Here is a 16666-nt window from a genome sequence, read left to right as displayed (position 1 = left end):
AATTAAACTCCATCTGCCACTTCTCAGCCCATTGGCCCATCTGGTCCAGATCCTGTTGTAATCTGAGGTAACCCTCTTCGCTGTCCACTACACCTCCAATTTTGGTGTCATCTGCAAACTTACTAACTATACCTCTTATGCTCACATCCAAATCAATTTATGTAAATGACAAAAAGTAGAGGACCCAGCACCGATCCTTGTGGCACTCCACTAGTCACAGGCCTCAAGTCTGAAAAACAACCCTCCACCATCACCCTCTGTCTTGTACCTTTGAGCAAGTTCTGTATCCAAATGGCTAGTTCTCCCTGTATTCCATGAGATCGAAAGCAGATTTTTATTCCTTTAGAATCCAAAGGAATTTCCTACACTTTATCATTTCCTCAATATACTAAATTGAGTTTGGGCCATTGCTCAATATTTAGCAAGCAGCCAATTTTTTTAAATGTATTATTCACACAATGCTGTTTTAAATATAGCCCACAATTATGCAGTACAGGTATTCCCCGCTTTTCAAATGTTCGCTTTACGCAATTTCGCTTTTACGAAAGACCTACATTAGTACTTGTTTTTGAAGAGGATTTTTGCTTTTACGAAACACAGCGATACTTTTTCACATATAAATCATGCACCTTTGCTTTAGGCCATTTTTGGCTTATGAAAGGTTTCGTGGGACTACCTGTATATACTTTTACTAGTTACACAGAATTTTGAGAGCCATCCCAATGATTTTTTTTTTTACACAACCTTGCAGTTATTCTCCAGAGGTATGAATTGTAGTAGCTCACAGGTCCCCCTTACTCTCCCTCATTCCTTCCTTTTGACTTTCTCATTCCCTGCCTCACTATTCAGGTATCCTTCCTTCTCCAATCATCTCTTACACAATTCCCTCATTTTATACTCTGAACACACACCCACATATAATGTAGCTGTTAAGGAAAATGGAGCTCTTGGCCCTTAAGAATGGCTATAGACAGTGGACATATTGGTTATAATCTTGCAAATTTCTTTGGATTCTGGAATGGTCCCAACAGTCTCAAAGGATGCAAAGTAAAACACTGTTCAAGAAAAGAGATATATGAAGTAGGAAACGATGGACCAGATTATCTAAAAATCATTGGAAAGATGCCAGAATTCATTATTTAGTAGTAGCAGGTAATTTAGAAAATCATAATACAATCGGGCAGATCAACATAGTTTTGTGAATTGGCAATAAAGTGACAAAAATACTACAGCTCTTTGAGTAACAAATAGTGGATAAAGGGGAACTATAAGTTCATTGTATTTGGATTTGCAAAACACATTTAATGAAGTGCCACATTAAAGACTGCTGCACTAAGAATCTTAGGAATTGTAAGCAAAGTCAACATAGTCCTAGAGGACCATAGGGCTGCTCTCTCATGATACACAACTGGGCGGTGGTTTAACAATTATAAGACCATAAGACATAGGAGCGGAAGTAAGGCCATTCGGCCCATCGAGTCCACTCCGCCATTCAATCATGGCTGATGGGCATTTCAACTCCACTTACCCGCATTCTCCCCGTAGCCCTTAATTCCTTGTGACATCAAAAATTTATCAATTTCTGCCTTGAAGACATTTAGCGTCCCAGCCTCCACTGCACTCTGTGGCAATGAATTCCACAGGCCCACCACTCTCTGGCTGAAGAAATGTCTCCGCATTTCAGTTCTGAATTTACCCCCTCTAATTCTAAGGCTGTGTCCACGGGTCCTAGCCTCTTCGCCTAACGGAAGCAATTTCCTAGCGTCCACCCTCTCCAAGCCATGTATTATCTTGTAAGTTTCTATTAGATCTCCCCTTAATCTTCTAAACTCCAATGAATACAATCCCAGGATCCTCAGCCGTTCCTCATATGTTAGACCTAGCATTCCAGGGGTAGAGGGCTAGTTAACAGAGACAAAGACTCAGAATAAATAGGACCTTTTCAGATTGAGAAACTAAGTGGAATGCTACAGGATCTTAAATATTTATGATATATACTAATGTCTTGGATGATTGACAGCATTCTAACCAAACCGGATGATAAAACAGAAACATAAGAAAGCAAGTTGTGAGAAAGATATAAAGAGCATCTGAAGAGATACACAAAAGTGATGAGATTGGGGAAAAATATGGTAGAGAGAGTAAACTATGGCAAAATGTGAAGTTGTCTACTTTGACAGTACCAGTACCACTGGAGTAGTATTACGACTCATTGGGGGAGCATGCTGGAAATCAAACACCGGCATTCCCAGAGTTGTCACAAAAGTTAAAGGTTTTATGAAGTATGCAAAGTTCCCAATTTACCTGATTTTCAGACCCTGGATTAACAGAAAGCAGAGACAAAGTTTCTGTATGTAACAAAAATTATAATTTCATACAGGTAATTACACTGTAGCCACGTGAACAGTTTAAACCGTTGGCATGTAATTTAAATTTTAAAAATCTAATATCGTTATAAGCATCCCCTTACACTCTCACAAGCAGACAGGATAAAAACAAACAGATATGGCCGTGGGGGAAAAAAGTGGTAAGACAGTTCAGCAGTCTTTGCTCCTGGTTCAGTGTTTGAGATGATCATCATGATTCTTTTGCTGGCCAGTTCTTTGCTTTGGTTGTCTTTCTCTGGTTGCTTCTACTGGCTGGTAAGAGATGCAAGATAACTGGTAGATATTTTTAATCAAATCGGTTAATGACATTGCTGGAGCAAATGGACTTGAATCTGGGCTTTCTGGCTCAGAGTACTGACACTATCACTGTGTCACAAGACCCTGAACAAGGTAGTCTGTACACCTCTGCAAACACGAGGAGAATGTCTGTGTGGAGTTTGCACAGTCACCTGAGAGTGGAATCGAACCTGGGTCCCTGGCGCTGTGAGGCTGCAGTGCTAAACACTGAGCCACCGTGCCGCCCTATCCAAGCATCCGAACAATCTCGCAGTTCCAAATTGCTTCCAAAACTCTAAACTACTTTTTAAAAACAGCTTTTTCTCATTTCAGTCCATAGATTTTAAAACACAAAATAAAATTTAAAAAAAACATGTTTCTTATACTATTAATCCAGAGGTTCAGATGCTGGAGACAATGATTCAAATTCCATCACGACAACTGGTTGAATTTAAATTCAATGAATAAATTTGGAATATAAAGCTAGTCTCAGTAACAATACCCACAATTGCTATAGAACTCATCTGGTTCACTAATGTTCTTTAAAGAAGGATATCTGCCATTCTTTCATGTGACTGCAGATCAACAACAATGGGACTATTATTTACTGCCTTCTGAAATGGCCTAGAATGCCTCAGTTCGAGGGCGATTAGGCAGCAACACCCATAACATTTGAAACAATTTTAAAAATCTATTAAGAACTTGGATCTCCTTTTACAGAAATCAATTTAAAAATTAGTATGCAGATACAGCAAGTATTTAGAGATGCTAGTTGAATGCTGGCCTTTAGTGCAAAGGGATATAGCATTAAAAATAGCGAAGTTTTATTACACCTGGACTACATATTGGTGAGGCTGCACTTAGAGGCAGTATAAAGTTAAGGTTTCCGACAGACCATTCAGCCTGACGTCAGTGGTGGGAAAGTTGCTGAAGAAGTTTGAGGGATAAAATCTATTTATATTTGGAAAATAATGGGTTTATCAGTGATAGGCAACATGGTTTTGTGCAGGGGAGATTGCGCCTTCACCAACTTAGAACTCTGAGGAAGTGACCAAGTTGATAGATGAAGGAAGGGTTGTAGATGTAAGGCACTTGATAAGGTTCTCCATGGTAAACTAATGGAGAAAGTGAAGTCACATAGTGTGCAGGGTGTTCTAGTTAGGTGGATAAAGAACTGGTTGAGCTACAGGAGACAGAGAGTAGTAGTTGAAATGGAGAAAGGTGACCGATGGTGTTTCACAGGGATCAATGCTGGGGCCACTATTGTTTGTGATATACATAAATGATCTGGAGGAGGACATTTTTGATCTAATCAGTAAGTTTGCAGATGACATGAAGATTGGTGGAGTAGCAGAAAGCATAAGGGACTGTCAAAGAGTTCAGGAGATTATCGATAGACTGGAGAGTTGGGTAGAGAAGTGGCAGATGGAGTTCAATCCAGGCAAATGTGAGGCGATACATTTTGGGAAGTCTAATTCTAGAGTGAACTATACTCTAAAAGGAAGAGCCTTGGGAAAAGTTGATGAGCAGACAGATCTGGGAGTTCAGGTCCATTGTACCCTGAATGTGGCTACACAGGTGGATAGAGTGGTCAAGAAGACATATGGTGTGCTTGCCTTTAGCGGATGGTGTAGTGAGTATACAAGAGCTGGCAGGTCATGTTAAAATTGTACAAGATTTTGGTTCAGCCGCATTTAGAATAGATTAGAGATTAGATTCCCCAAAGTATGGAAACAAGCCCATCGGCCCAACCAGTCCACACCAACCCTCTGAAGAGTAACCCACCCAGACTCATTTCCCTCTGACTAAATGCACATAACACTATGGGCAATTTAGCATGGCCAATTCACCTAACCTGCACATCTTTGGACTGTGGGAGGAAACTGGAGCACCCGGAGGAAACCGACGAAGACACAGGGAGTATGTGCAAACTCCACACAGTCGCCCGAGGCTAGAATCAAACCTGGGACCCTGGTGCTGAGGCAGCATTGCTAACCACTGAGCCACCGTGCTGCCCTGTGTACAGTTCTGGTCAATACATTACTAAAAAGATGCGGACGCTTTGAAAAGGGTGCAGAGAAGGTATACGAGGATGTTACCTGGTATGGAAGGTGCTAGGTAAGTAGAGAGAGGTTGAGTAGGTTCAGATTGTTTTAATTAGAAAAAAGGAGATTGAGGAGAGATCTGATTGAGATCTACAAAATCACGAAGGGTATACACAAAGTGGATAAAGATGAGCTTTTTCCCAGGGTGAGGGATTCAATAATATGAGGTCACGCATTCAAGGTGAGAGGTGGAAAGTTTAAGGGGGATACATGCAGAAAGTACTTTACAAACAGAGGGTGGTAGGTGCCTGAAACGCGTTGCCAGCAGAGGTAGTAAAGGCTGGCACGGTAGATTCTTTTAAGGTGCAACTGGACAGATGCACGATTGGGTGGGGAACAGAGGGATACAGATGCTTAGGAATTGGGCGACAGGTTTAGACAGTGGATTTGGATCGGCTCAGGCTGGGAGTGCTGAAGGGCCTGTTCCTGTGCTGTAAATTTTCTTTGCTCTTTGTTTCCTTACTTAAGAAGGAATATATATATGAAACAGTTCAGAGAAGGCTCATTAGGCTGCTATCTGGGATAAGAAGGTTGCTTTAGGATTTTCAAAAGGCTTCCAATAAGATAAGACATGTAAGATTACTTAAGATACTAGCGTTGCATTCAGAGCACGAGAAGCATGGATAGAGCTAAAGAACAAAAAGTTTGGACCATTTCAGGCTGGTCATCTGTAATTAATAGAGTGACAGTAAATATTGCTGGAATCACAATTATTTACAGTATATATTAATGAACTGGACGATGGAAATGAATGTACTATCATGAAATTTGAAGATGACAAAAATAGGTAGGAAGTAAATAGCTAGGATAACAGAGTCTGTAAGGGGATAAGGAGTGGTGAATGGGTTAATATTTGGCAAATCATAGAATCCCTATCTTGTGGAAACAAGCCATTTAGCCCCATCTAGTCCACACAGACCCTTAGAAGCAACCCACCCAGACCCATCCCACCCAACCTATTTCATTGCATTCCACTTCACCTGCCACCCTATCCCCCGATCCTGCACTTCCCATAGCTAATCCACCTAGCCTGCACATCCCTGGACACTGTGGGCAATTAGGCATGGTCAATCCACCTCACCTGCACATCCCTGGACTGTGGGAGGAAATCGGAGCACCTGGAGGAAACTCATGCAGACAAGGAGAATGTCTGTATGGAGTTTCCACAGTCACCTGAGGCTGGAATAATATGGAAAACATGAACTTACTCACTTTAGCAGGAACAATATATTAAAAAAAAGAGCTGAATATTAGTTAAATGGGAAAAGACTGCAAAAAGCTGTAACCGATGGATTACGAATCAAAAAATACTATCATACAAGTTCAGCTAGTAATGCAGAAGGCAACAGAATGTTGGCCTTTATTTCAATGGAAGCAAAATATAAAAATAGGGACTTTTTGCTAAAACTTTACAACGTGCTAGTCAGACCTTACCTGGAACACTGCAAGTAATTTTAGTCCTCCTGTCTAAGGAAAGAAATACTGGCATTGGAAGCAGTCTAGAGAGGGCTCACTAGATTAATTCTGGGCATAGAGGGCTTTTTTAATGGGAAGTTGGGTAGGTTGGGCTTATACTCCCTGGAGTTTAGAATAATGAGAGGAGACCTTAATGAAACATATCAAGATTCTTACAGGGTTTACAAGGTAAATGCAGACAGGGGAGAATCTCAGAGTAAGAAGCCACCCAGTTAGATGTGGTGGAATTTATTCTATCAGAGGGCAGTGAATCAGAGGGCTTTTTTGTTTTATTGTAGAGGGCTGTCATAACTGGGTTGTTAAGTACATTAATGGTTGAGATAAACAAGATTTTTCATCAACAAGGCAATGAAGGGGCTTGGGGAAAAAGCAAGAATGTAGAGTTGAGGATTCAGACCAGCCAATGTTATCATTGAATGACAAATGTGACTCAATGGGCTTACTTCTGCTCCTAGGTGTTTTGAGAAGAAGTTGACCAGAATTGGCCTAGATTAGTCGCAATTTAGAAGATCAAGAGGGGACCTTACTGAAACACAAGATCCAAGTGAACTTGACAGGGAAGATGTTGAGAAAATGTTTCCTCTCATAGGAGAATCTAAAACTAGGGGAAAAGTAAAAATCAAAAAGGTTTCAAAATAAGAGATTCCAATTTAAGATAGACTGGGAGCAATCTCTTCTTTCAAGAGGATTGTTAGTTTCTGGAATTCTTTTCCCCAGGGAGCAATGGCAGGTTAGATTAATGAGTACAGGCAAGGCAGAGATAGATTTATGATAGACAAGACAGTCCAGGGCTATGAGGTCAGAAAAGTGGAGTTAAAGCTTCAATTACATCAGTCATGATCTTGTAGAATGGTAAAGTTGCTCAATTTACCAATGTCACATGTCTGCCCCTATATCTTAACAGCTCTTTGGCCCAAGAGAAGCACTTTAATTATAAAAAATGTTATCTTACTTTTGTCTTGATGAAGATATGTTTTGTGGTAATAGTGATACTGACACACACACCTTCTCTACATGAGAGTTAATAATACTTGACAAACTTCATTAGCTATCCTGTTTAAGTCAGGTTGATTTTTTTAATCACATAGACAATTTGAGCTTTGCATCACACTTTGAAATCAATAGATGTAGAAGTGGTCAAAAGTCACAAATGTCAACCTCGAAGAGGTTTTGGGGGTTGGGGAGCTTTGGTTCACCTCTGCCATTTTAAAGCTCATTTTATTTTCTTTTTAAAATATGTAAATTATTTGACTATTAAAAAAAAAACCTGGAATTAAGAATCAACTGATGACCATGAAACTACGGTTGATTGTCAAGGAAAACTCATTTGGCTTACTAACGTTCTTTAGTGAAGGAAATCTGCCATCCTCACCTGGTCTGGCCCTCACATGACTCCAGATCCACAGCAATGTGGTCGACTCTTAATTGCTCTCTGAAATGGCCGAACAAGCCTCTCAGTTCAATGGCAGCTAGGGACAGGCAGTGAATGCTGGTCAGCCAGCAATGCCCACGAATGAATAAAAAAAAATTCAACTTTTCAATCTAGCTTTAGAACTTGCTGTAAAATCTTGTATACATCTTGCAAAATAGGAAATCATTGATTAAATTATGGAAATTGAATGCAAAGGTCAGTAAGAGAGGGAATGACATGCAAATTTAGAATAGAGGAGGAGTAAATTAATGAAAAAGGCCACAAACTAAATATTAGAAAGAAAGTAAGTCAAGCTTCATACAAAGGCAAACAGGATAAACATTTGATCTCAAACATGACCATTTTCCTTAATGCATCATATTCTGTAACTAAAATAGCTTAACATGTAGACCTCAAAAACATTTGCGACTCAAAAACTATGCGATACAAGAAAATCTATCTAGATTACATGAGGAACAACAGTGCTGAGAATAAGGGTAAAGTCAGCATGGTCTCATCAAGGGAAGATCATGCCTGACAAATCTGCTAGAATTCTTTGAAGTAGTAATGAACTGGTTAGACCAAGGAGAGCCAATGGATGTTATCTACCTGGACTTCAAGAAGCCTTTTGACAAGGCGCCATACAGGAGGCTATGAGTAAGATAAGGGCCTATGGTGTGACAGACAAGGTGCTAGCATGGATAGAAGCTTGGCCATCTGGCAAAAAGCAGAGAATGGGGATAAAAGTGTCCTTCTCAAGATGGCAGTCAGTAATAAGTGGGGTTCCACAAGGCTCAGTGTTGGGATCACAGCTTTTCACTTTATACATTAATGATCTACCTGAAGGAACTGAGGGTATTCTGGCTAAGTCCACAGAAGCTACAAAGATAGGTAGAGGGACAGGTAGCATTGAGGTGGCGGGGAGGCTGCAGAAGGATTACGATAGGTTATGAGAGTGGGCAAAGAAGTGACAGATGGAATACAACGTGGTCATGCACTTTGGTAGGAAGAATAGAGGCACAGACTATTTTCTAAATGGGGAGAAAATTCAGAAGCCTGAAATGCAGAAAGATTTGGGAGTTCTAGTCCAGAATTTTCTCAAAGTAAACTTGTAGGTTGACTTTGGAAGGCAAATGCAATGATGGCATTTATTTTGAATGGCCTTGAATATAAAAGCAGGGATGTACTTCTGAGGCTCTATAAAGCTCTGACATGTTTGGATTTTGTGCGCAATTTTGGGGATCATTATCTCAGGAAGGATGTACTGACCCTGGAGCATGTTCAGGAGGTTCACAAGAATGGTTCCAGGAATGAAAACCTTAACATAGGAGGAACGTTTGAAGACTCTGGGTCTATACTTAATGGAGTTGAGAAGGTTGAGGGGGGGATCTAATTGAAACATACAGAGTACTGAATAGCCCAGACAGAGTAGATGTTGGGCAGATGTTTCCATTGGTAGGAGAGACAAGGGCACAGCCTTGGAGTAAAGACCTTTTAGAACGAAGATAAGGAGAAACTTCTTCAGCCAGAATTCATTGCCACAGAAGGCTATGGAGGCCAGGTCATTGAGGATATTTAAGACTGAGATAGATAGACTCCTGAGTATCAAGGGGATCAGGATTATGGGGAGAAAGTGACAGAATGGGGTTGAGAAAATTATCAGCCATGATTGAATGACAGTGCAGGCTCAATGGGCCAAAATGCCTAATTTCTGTTCCTATGGCTTATGGTCTAAGCAATAGGAATATAAAATATGGTCTATTGTGTTAAGCACAGATCCATTAACATTTATCATTCGTAACATTGATAATTTTTTTTGGTCCCTAGACATTTATAAAATTTGTTCAAAAATGCTACAAACATGCAAGATTGAAGTTTGTTGAGATGGTGAACTATCTTCTCACAAACATAAATAATTTACCAGTTGTTTAATATAAACATGTCAGTATTAACTCAGTTCTCATTAGTTACCTTGGTAATGTTGTAGCAGTTTGTTTATACGAATATCCCAAAGCTTCACAGTATTGTCAGTTCCTGCTGAGGCAATACAGGTACCACTGGGATTAAAATCCACAAAGTTGGCAAATCTGGATTATAATAAACATCATATTTTTCAGTATAAATTACAAGACCATTGTGGCTTACAGCAAAAACAGTGACGGAATCATTTCAGGTATTTGGATAGCTAAATCTTGTGCCTATAGAGTGTCTGCCACAGTTTTGCTACAGAAGCAAAGCATTCTACCAAAAGAAAATCAAATGTGACACCTGAAGTCGAAAATTTACAAGCTATTCTAACTACACGCTGAATGACCACAGCAGGTCATATGTAGCTCTAATATCCAGATTTGCCTAATGAGCTTACATCAGAGAATGATTAGAATATCAACAAAATCATTTAGATTATTTTACGGTGTGATTTAATGAACTGGAGGTTGAAAGATTAATGCATTTTGTAAAGAAGAAATATGAACTTACCCTCTGTAATCAGTGAAAGTATTGATACATTCTCTGCTCACTGTGTCCCAGATTTTAACAGTTCTGTCGTCACTACAGGAGACTACAAGTCTTCCATCTGGAGAGAACCTAATGATTGAGTGCCAGAAAAATATTTAAAATAGTAAAGATATCTCTCATAAAATGCAAATATCTTGCAAATTTAAGCACCATTAAAAACAGAGGCCTTGCATGAATGTTAAACTGCAATCCTTAACCTGGGTGCAAATACTGAACTAATGAATAAAATCACAATGTATAGTTCAAACTAGTCAAATTCTGATTAAGAGTGAGAATACAAGAACTAGGAGCAGGAGCAGGCCGTTTGGCCCTTCGAGCCTGATCTGCCATTCAATAAGATCATAGATTCAGATCCACTTACCCGCACTTTCACCGTACTCCTTAATTCCTTTATTGATTAAAAAAAAATTCCATCTTAGCTTTAAAAACGTTTACTGAAGTGGGGTCAACTACTTTCCTAGGCAAACAATTCCGTAGATTGAAGTAGTAGTTCCTTGTCAATTCAGTCTTAAATCTGCTCCCCCTAATCTTGAGGCTATCGGTTTCACCTGCCATTGGAAACATCCTCTCTGCTTTTATCTTATCTATTCCCTTCATAATTTTACATGTTTCTTTAAGATACCCCTCAGTCTTCTGAATTCTAATGAATATAACCCCAGTCTACTCAGTCTCGACTCATAAGCCAACCCCCTCAACTCCAGAATCAATCTAGTGAACCTAATAAAAATAAAGTATAATGCACTGTAATACAAAATGCAGGACAATGTTCAAATCTGTATAGGCATGTCCCAAATGTGATTCAGAATTCATTCTTAAAAAGGTAGTATTTCAAATTTGTCAAATAAGTTAATCCTCTGTGATAGTTCAGCTAGAGTGACTTCTGCACAATGAACAGTCTTGTATTCTGTGCCTGAAGACAAATTCAACACACAGTAACACAACATTCAATTACCAGCATGGCCAAGGAAGCAGATAGTGAATCCACTCCCAACCTGAACATAGATTAAACCTTGCTTTGCTGGTATCAATCTGATCCATGCTAGTCACTGAGTCAACCAGCCACCCAATACATCAAAGCTGCTGTGACAGCATAAACCTTTACATTCTTTTGTAGACTGGAGCTATAGATCATGATGGCAAAGGCTCCAATTTCAGTCTATCATATGGCTGGGCAAGAATATCTCCTGTTCTTACAGCCTGCCTCTGGTGTATGTTGAATAAGTTGATATTCAAAACTGTTCGACTGCTATGAATGCACTTCCATCACCAACAACTTCTGGGACTCAAATAAAATCTCTGACTCAGAGGAAAGGACACTGACAGTCTTGAGGCAGAGCTCTAATGAGCATAACTTGATCAAAATTATCTGGATGAACTCTAGTAGCCCCAGTTGAAATTATTACAGAACAGGTTGTCGCTTGTTTACTCAAACAAAAACTCAGCTGGTATAGTATCATCTGTAGAGAGAAAGCGGAGCTAACATTTCAAGCTCAGTGACCTTCTTCACTACAAAGCTCTAGAGAAGAGATGATGTCAGCAAACACTCGCTAAAGAGTATAATTGTTCTGCTAGGAAATTCCATGTCACTGGTCACAGGTTCTGAGAGTCATTGCATGTTGATATGCTCATATTGACTGCATATTTGGCAGGTGTTTCTGGGAGGTGGTATTGGCCCTTTGCCTTGAGATTGTTCAGATGACTGAAATAACATCTGGGATATCATTTAATACTGCAGGGTGTAACAGGCAGTATCAAATTCAGCGGGGAACATTGACAGTTTAACTATCATCACTACTGCAAATCCAAGTCTCTAAATTGGTTAAGTCAATGTTTATTTCAATGCACACAGAGCTCAGAGGGATGTTGGTTGGTGCAAAAAAAAAACACTCAAACACAGCTGTAGTATTAACATACAAAGGACAATATTGTAAAAATAACATTTTAATTACACTGAAGAATAGCAAGCTGCATTTAATTCAGCATAAACTTTTCAGTTGATGCAAACCACAAAATAACTTGCCGTTTCAAATCGCATTTTAGCATTGGATCATCTTAATTAACTCTCAATATCTTCATTGTACAGCATGGTCACATGTAACCAGCTGACTTTATTCTTTGATTTCAATTAAACCAAACAGAATGACACATCAGGAGAAACTGAAGCTTAATTCTATCTTGTTTCCTTGAACTTTTGTCCCATTTTGTGAAGAAGGGAAAATGGGATGAACTCTGTCTGGTCGTGCGAATATTCCAGATTCACAAGCTGAAGGAAGGGAAAACTTCAAAGCCTCAATGGAAAGGACCTCAAGTCAAAAAAGCATACGTCTGGGAGGAAGAAAAATTGCACAAGCAACTATATCTGCACTCAGACATCGTGGGAAAAGTAATATGTTATTGTATCTGAAGATTTCTGTGACTCATGAGGAACATAAGGACTAAAGCGAAGTGAATGCTAGAAATAATTTTTCATGTTTATAGTACTCCTTTGTTTTATGATTAAGCCTCTTTTTAGCTGCATCCTTTTTATGAAAAATGGGAGCACTTGTGTCGTATTTTGCTTCATGCCACTGGAGGATTTTTGGTTATTGTTTTCTTCAAAAAGGAAAATGGTACAACAAACAGTGACATTGGGTATTGGGAAAATGCATATTAGGAATCAAACCTTTTGAATAAGTTAACGACGTCTGCATAATTTTTGTACCAGAAGTGAGTTATTGCTTAGAACACAGTAAAAATGTCCCAGTGGAAAACAAATCTCAATCTATGAATTCAACAACTTTAGGCACAGTATATTACATGCTTAATTTCTATTGCACCTCTGACTGAATTCAGCAAACTTAGCAGGTATTTAAGATTTTATCTAACTTGATAAAGCAAAATAAAATGAATGAAACTTAAAAATTCTGCCACTCTATCAAATTTATGCAGTCCAGACTCAAGTCACAATTTAATTATGATTCAAAAATAAGTACAAATATCAAGCCAACATTATGATCAGATACTTGTATACAGATAACATTTTCACTCACCTATCTGTTCCTGAAAATAAACGTACCTGGCAGAACGAACCCAGTTATTGTGTCCTTTAAATGATAAAAGAAACCGTTGTTGATGCGTGTTCCACATCTTTATTGATTTGTCGTCAGATGCCGTAACCAGGAAATTTCCATCACAGGAGAAGTTCACACTGCGAACTACGGCACTGTGGGCTGTGAATGTAGTTGATGTTCCTTTACTAATTAGAAGACAGCAAAATCACTTCAGGGCTTTCTAAAACAGATATACCAGATAACACAGGCTGTTTCTAAATCAATTTAACAAACATCAATGCTATTTTTAAGACCTAAAAAGTGACAAAACTCTTCCTTTAGGAAAACAACACTCCCTTCAATTCATTTTCAATTTAAACATGATTTAACCGCAATGTTGTCGTCAAACGGTTATTGGATGAAAAAAGCACACTTTTTGAAACTAAGTGGAGTTTTATACTCTAGAAATCGCTGCTCTGCTTAATTGTATCAATTTAGTATTCTAGATATCATCCCTGGAATCTTTACTACATAATAAACACGATGCTGAGCAGACTGGATTTTCAGTGTAACAGCTTGTACTGCCCTGAAATCATATTGAAAATACAAGACTAGATGCTAAGAGGGCCCTCGTGGTTCAGTGACCAGGAAGCCTTGGTTCAAGTCCCACCTGCTCCACAGACTTTTAATAACAAATCTGCACAAGTTGATTAGAAAATATCCAAACACTAAGAGGTAAGCTCATACTATGTGGAAACCATTTAAAAGAGGATATGCAAAAGATGTTATAAAACTATGTGCAAATTGAATACTATACCAAATGATTGTACAGAACACTACTAATGTTGTTTCTTTCTCCCCAAAGAGAAAGGAAAATGTGAAGACAAAACCATTCATGAATATTTTCTTTTTAAATTCTGATCAAGTTCTTTCAAATATTTCATTTTAATTCACTCCAGAAACAGAACTGAAAATAGCCTATGTGCAAAGATGATTTCATTATGGAAAATCATCTTGACAGATACTTCACAGCTCCATTACAGTCAGTTTTAGAGACTGCAAAATGTATGCAGAGTACCTTATTTGATGAAATCACCTTGGCAACTTGACTGCAGAAAGAGAATCTAGAGAATTGTAGCTAAACTGGTCTGATTTATATTCTAATTGTATACAATGGTCTTGTATCCAGTGCAAATCTCTTGCATCATATCTTCACAGGAGTCATATTTCACAAAATCTTATCTCTTTAGGGCAAACACCAGTGACAGTATATTTCAATTCAAATAATTAATTCATTCGAAGTGAATAAATCGAGATGGCAATAGTCAGTAAGAATCAACCAGGTGATAATAAAATAATCAAACTTTCCTGCTTCTGCCCTCATTTATCTCTCTAAAATCTTACAGTGAAGAACCTATTGGTTCATTCACCCAGATCTGGATGTTCCTTGGACTACCTACACACTTGTATGCCATAAATTTGTGAGAGATTCTTGGCTGCCAACCTGAATCCTCATTACAAGAAAACAAAACTTATAAGATAAATGTAAGGAAAATTAGTGTGAGAAGTGAAACAGGAGACAGGGATAAAAAGGACAGCATAAAATGAAAGTAAAAATGTAGAAAAAAAAAAGAAGAAAATGCCCATTCTTTATGTGGATGAGAAAAGAAGAACAGAAGCAAGAGCATACATAAGAGAGCAATCACAGCAATGCTAAAGACGATTCAGTAGCTTCAGTTTGATCAAAGATCTTAGAAATGCTTTCAGTGCAACAATGCAATCTATACTTGCTAGAATGTCAAAACAAATCTACTTCATAACATTTGTGTAATTAATATATCTGCTACCTGTAAAATACACTTACACATTCAAGGTTTACTTGCATTACTCACACATTTGGAGTCCAGAGTCGAACAGTTTTATCTCGTGAAGCAGATGCCACCAGATGACCTGACGGGGAAAAGTGGACAGACATCACAGCATCCTTGTGTCCTGTAAATCGGTAGGCTCTGGTTTGTGGCTTCAAGTTCCATATCATAAGGCACTTATCAATTGAGGTAGTTGCTTCAGAAAGAATAAATCAACATCAAATCACATAGTTTCTGTATGGATTTCTTATGATCATCACAGTCAAACAATTTAAACACATTATGTAGTTGACTCACATTCCCTTGTGCCTATTTGTGAAAAAGAGAGAGATTCAGGAAATAACAATAATATTCATAGTTAAATCTCACAGACATACTGACAATTATTTAATTAGATCAAGACAGATAGAAATTGTTAAGCTATTTTATTTCAATAAAATGAACATGTAAAAAAGCTTGTAAATAGTGATTGCTGAGGTGCATAAATTAAACGGTTATATTTTATCTCTACGATGTGCTAAAAGAACATAAGCCTATGGTAATGGGTCATTTATCTAGCAATTTTCCAGAATTTCTAACCTCATTATTTTAGCGACAGCTCTCGCAGCATTCTGAATTACAAATTTAGGTTTTGTTGCAGGTTTTCTCTTCAAACAGACAATGTCAGCTCTCAAGTTCTTAATTACATCACGTGCCAAAGAAGTTTCAAACACAAGTGATGTTTCTCAAATTGTTTTCTGTAGTCTTAGCAGAACAACCCGTTTTCTATTATGCTGAACGAAATTTATTTTCTGCAATGATATGCATTTCGTCAACGTGAATAGGCTGTAACACGATTGACAAATAGGGGATGCTGCTTCTATAGCGTGAACTTCTAAAACATGTGCTGGCTATAATACGGTTGCATCGCCAACACCAAGTGCTATTTTAATTACGCAAAGTTTATAATGGGGTCACACAAGAATGCAACTATCACATTATAGAAAAACTACCTGTACTGAAGAGAAAATTTTGAAAGCCAGTGTACTTAACAACCTCAAAGCAAAGTTTCGCCCCAATGTAAAAATGTCCTGAAAATGTAAAATACCCAGTAACGAAAGTGCCATGGGAAACATACAGATGTATCAAAACCAATGGCTTTTTTTTGTAAATAGAGTCATAGTCATAGAGCCTATAGACGTACAGCACAAAAACAGACCCTTTGATCCAACTCGTCCATGCCGACCAGATATCCTATTCTAATCTAGTCCCATTTGCCAGCACTTGGCCCATATCCTTTCAAACCCTTCCTATTCACACACCCATCCAGATGCTGTTTAATGTTGTAATTGTACCAACCTCCACCACTTCCTCTGGCAGCTCATCCCATACACGTACCACCCTCTGCATGAAAAAGTTGCCTATTAGATCCCTTTTAAATTTTCCCCCACTCACTCTAAACCTATGCCCTCTAGTTCTGGACTACCCCACCGCAGGAAAAAAGACCTCATCTATTTACCCTATCCATGTCCCTCATGATTTTATAAACTTATATAAGGTCACCCCTCAGCCTCCGATGCTTCACAGCAAACAGCCTCAGCCTATTCAACCTCTCCCT

The 16666-nt window shown here is 38.6% G+C and overlaps 1 protein-coding gene across 5 annotated transcripts in view; it reads right to left on the bottom strand.

The window, feature by feature from the left end:
• Positions 1 to 16666, bottom strand: part of LOC122559826 (POC1 centriolar protein homolog A-like) — a 120547-nt gene that overhangs the window by 83622 nt on the left and 20259 nt on the right. For all 5 annotated transcript variants that reach the window (XM_043709917.1, XM_043709915.1, XM_043709913.1 and 2 more), the window contains 4 exons: positions 15094 to 15265; positions 13228 to 13407; positions 10134 to 10241; positions 9627 to 9742 (listed from right to left, as the gene is read on the bottom strand). In XM_043709917.1, coding sequence (XP_043565852.1) covers positions 9627 to 9742; positions 10134 to 10241; positions 13228 to 13407; positions 15094 to 15239 — 550 coding nt within the window. In that variant the 5' untranslated portion in view covers positions 15240 to 15265. The remainder of the gene's footprint in view (positions 1 to 9626; positions 9743 to 10133; positions 10242 to 13227; positions 13408 to 15093; positions 15266 to 16666) is intronic.

Source organism: Chiloscyllium plagiosum, chromosome 19 (genome assembly GCF_004010195.1).
Source record: "Chiloscyllium plagiosum isolate BGI_BamShark_2017 chromosome 19, ASM401019v2, whole genome shotgun sequence".
NCBI lineage: Eukaryota > Metazoa > Chordata > Chondrichthyes > Orectolobiformes > Hemiscylliidae > Chiloscyllium > Chiloscyllium plagiosum.
Note: the sequence above shows the minus strand (reverse complement) of the source record. Positions and strands in the feature narration are given on the sequence as shown.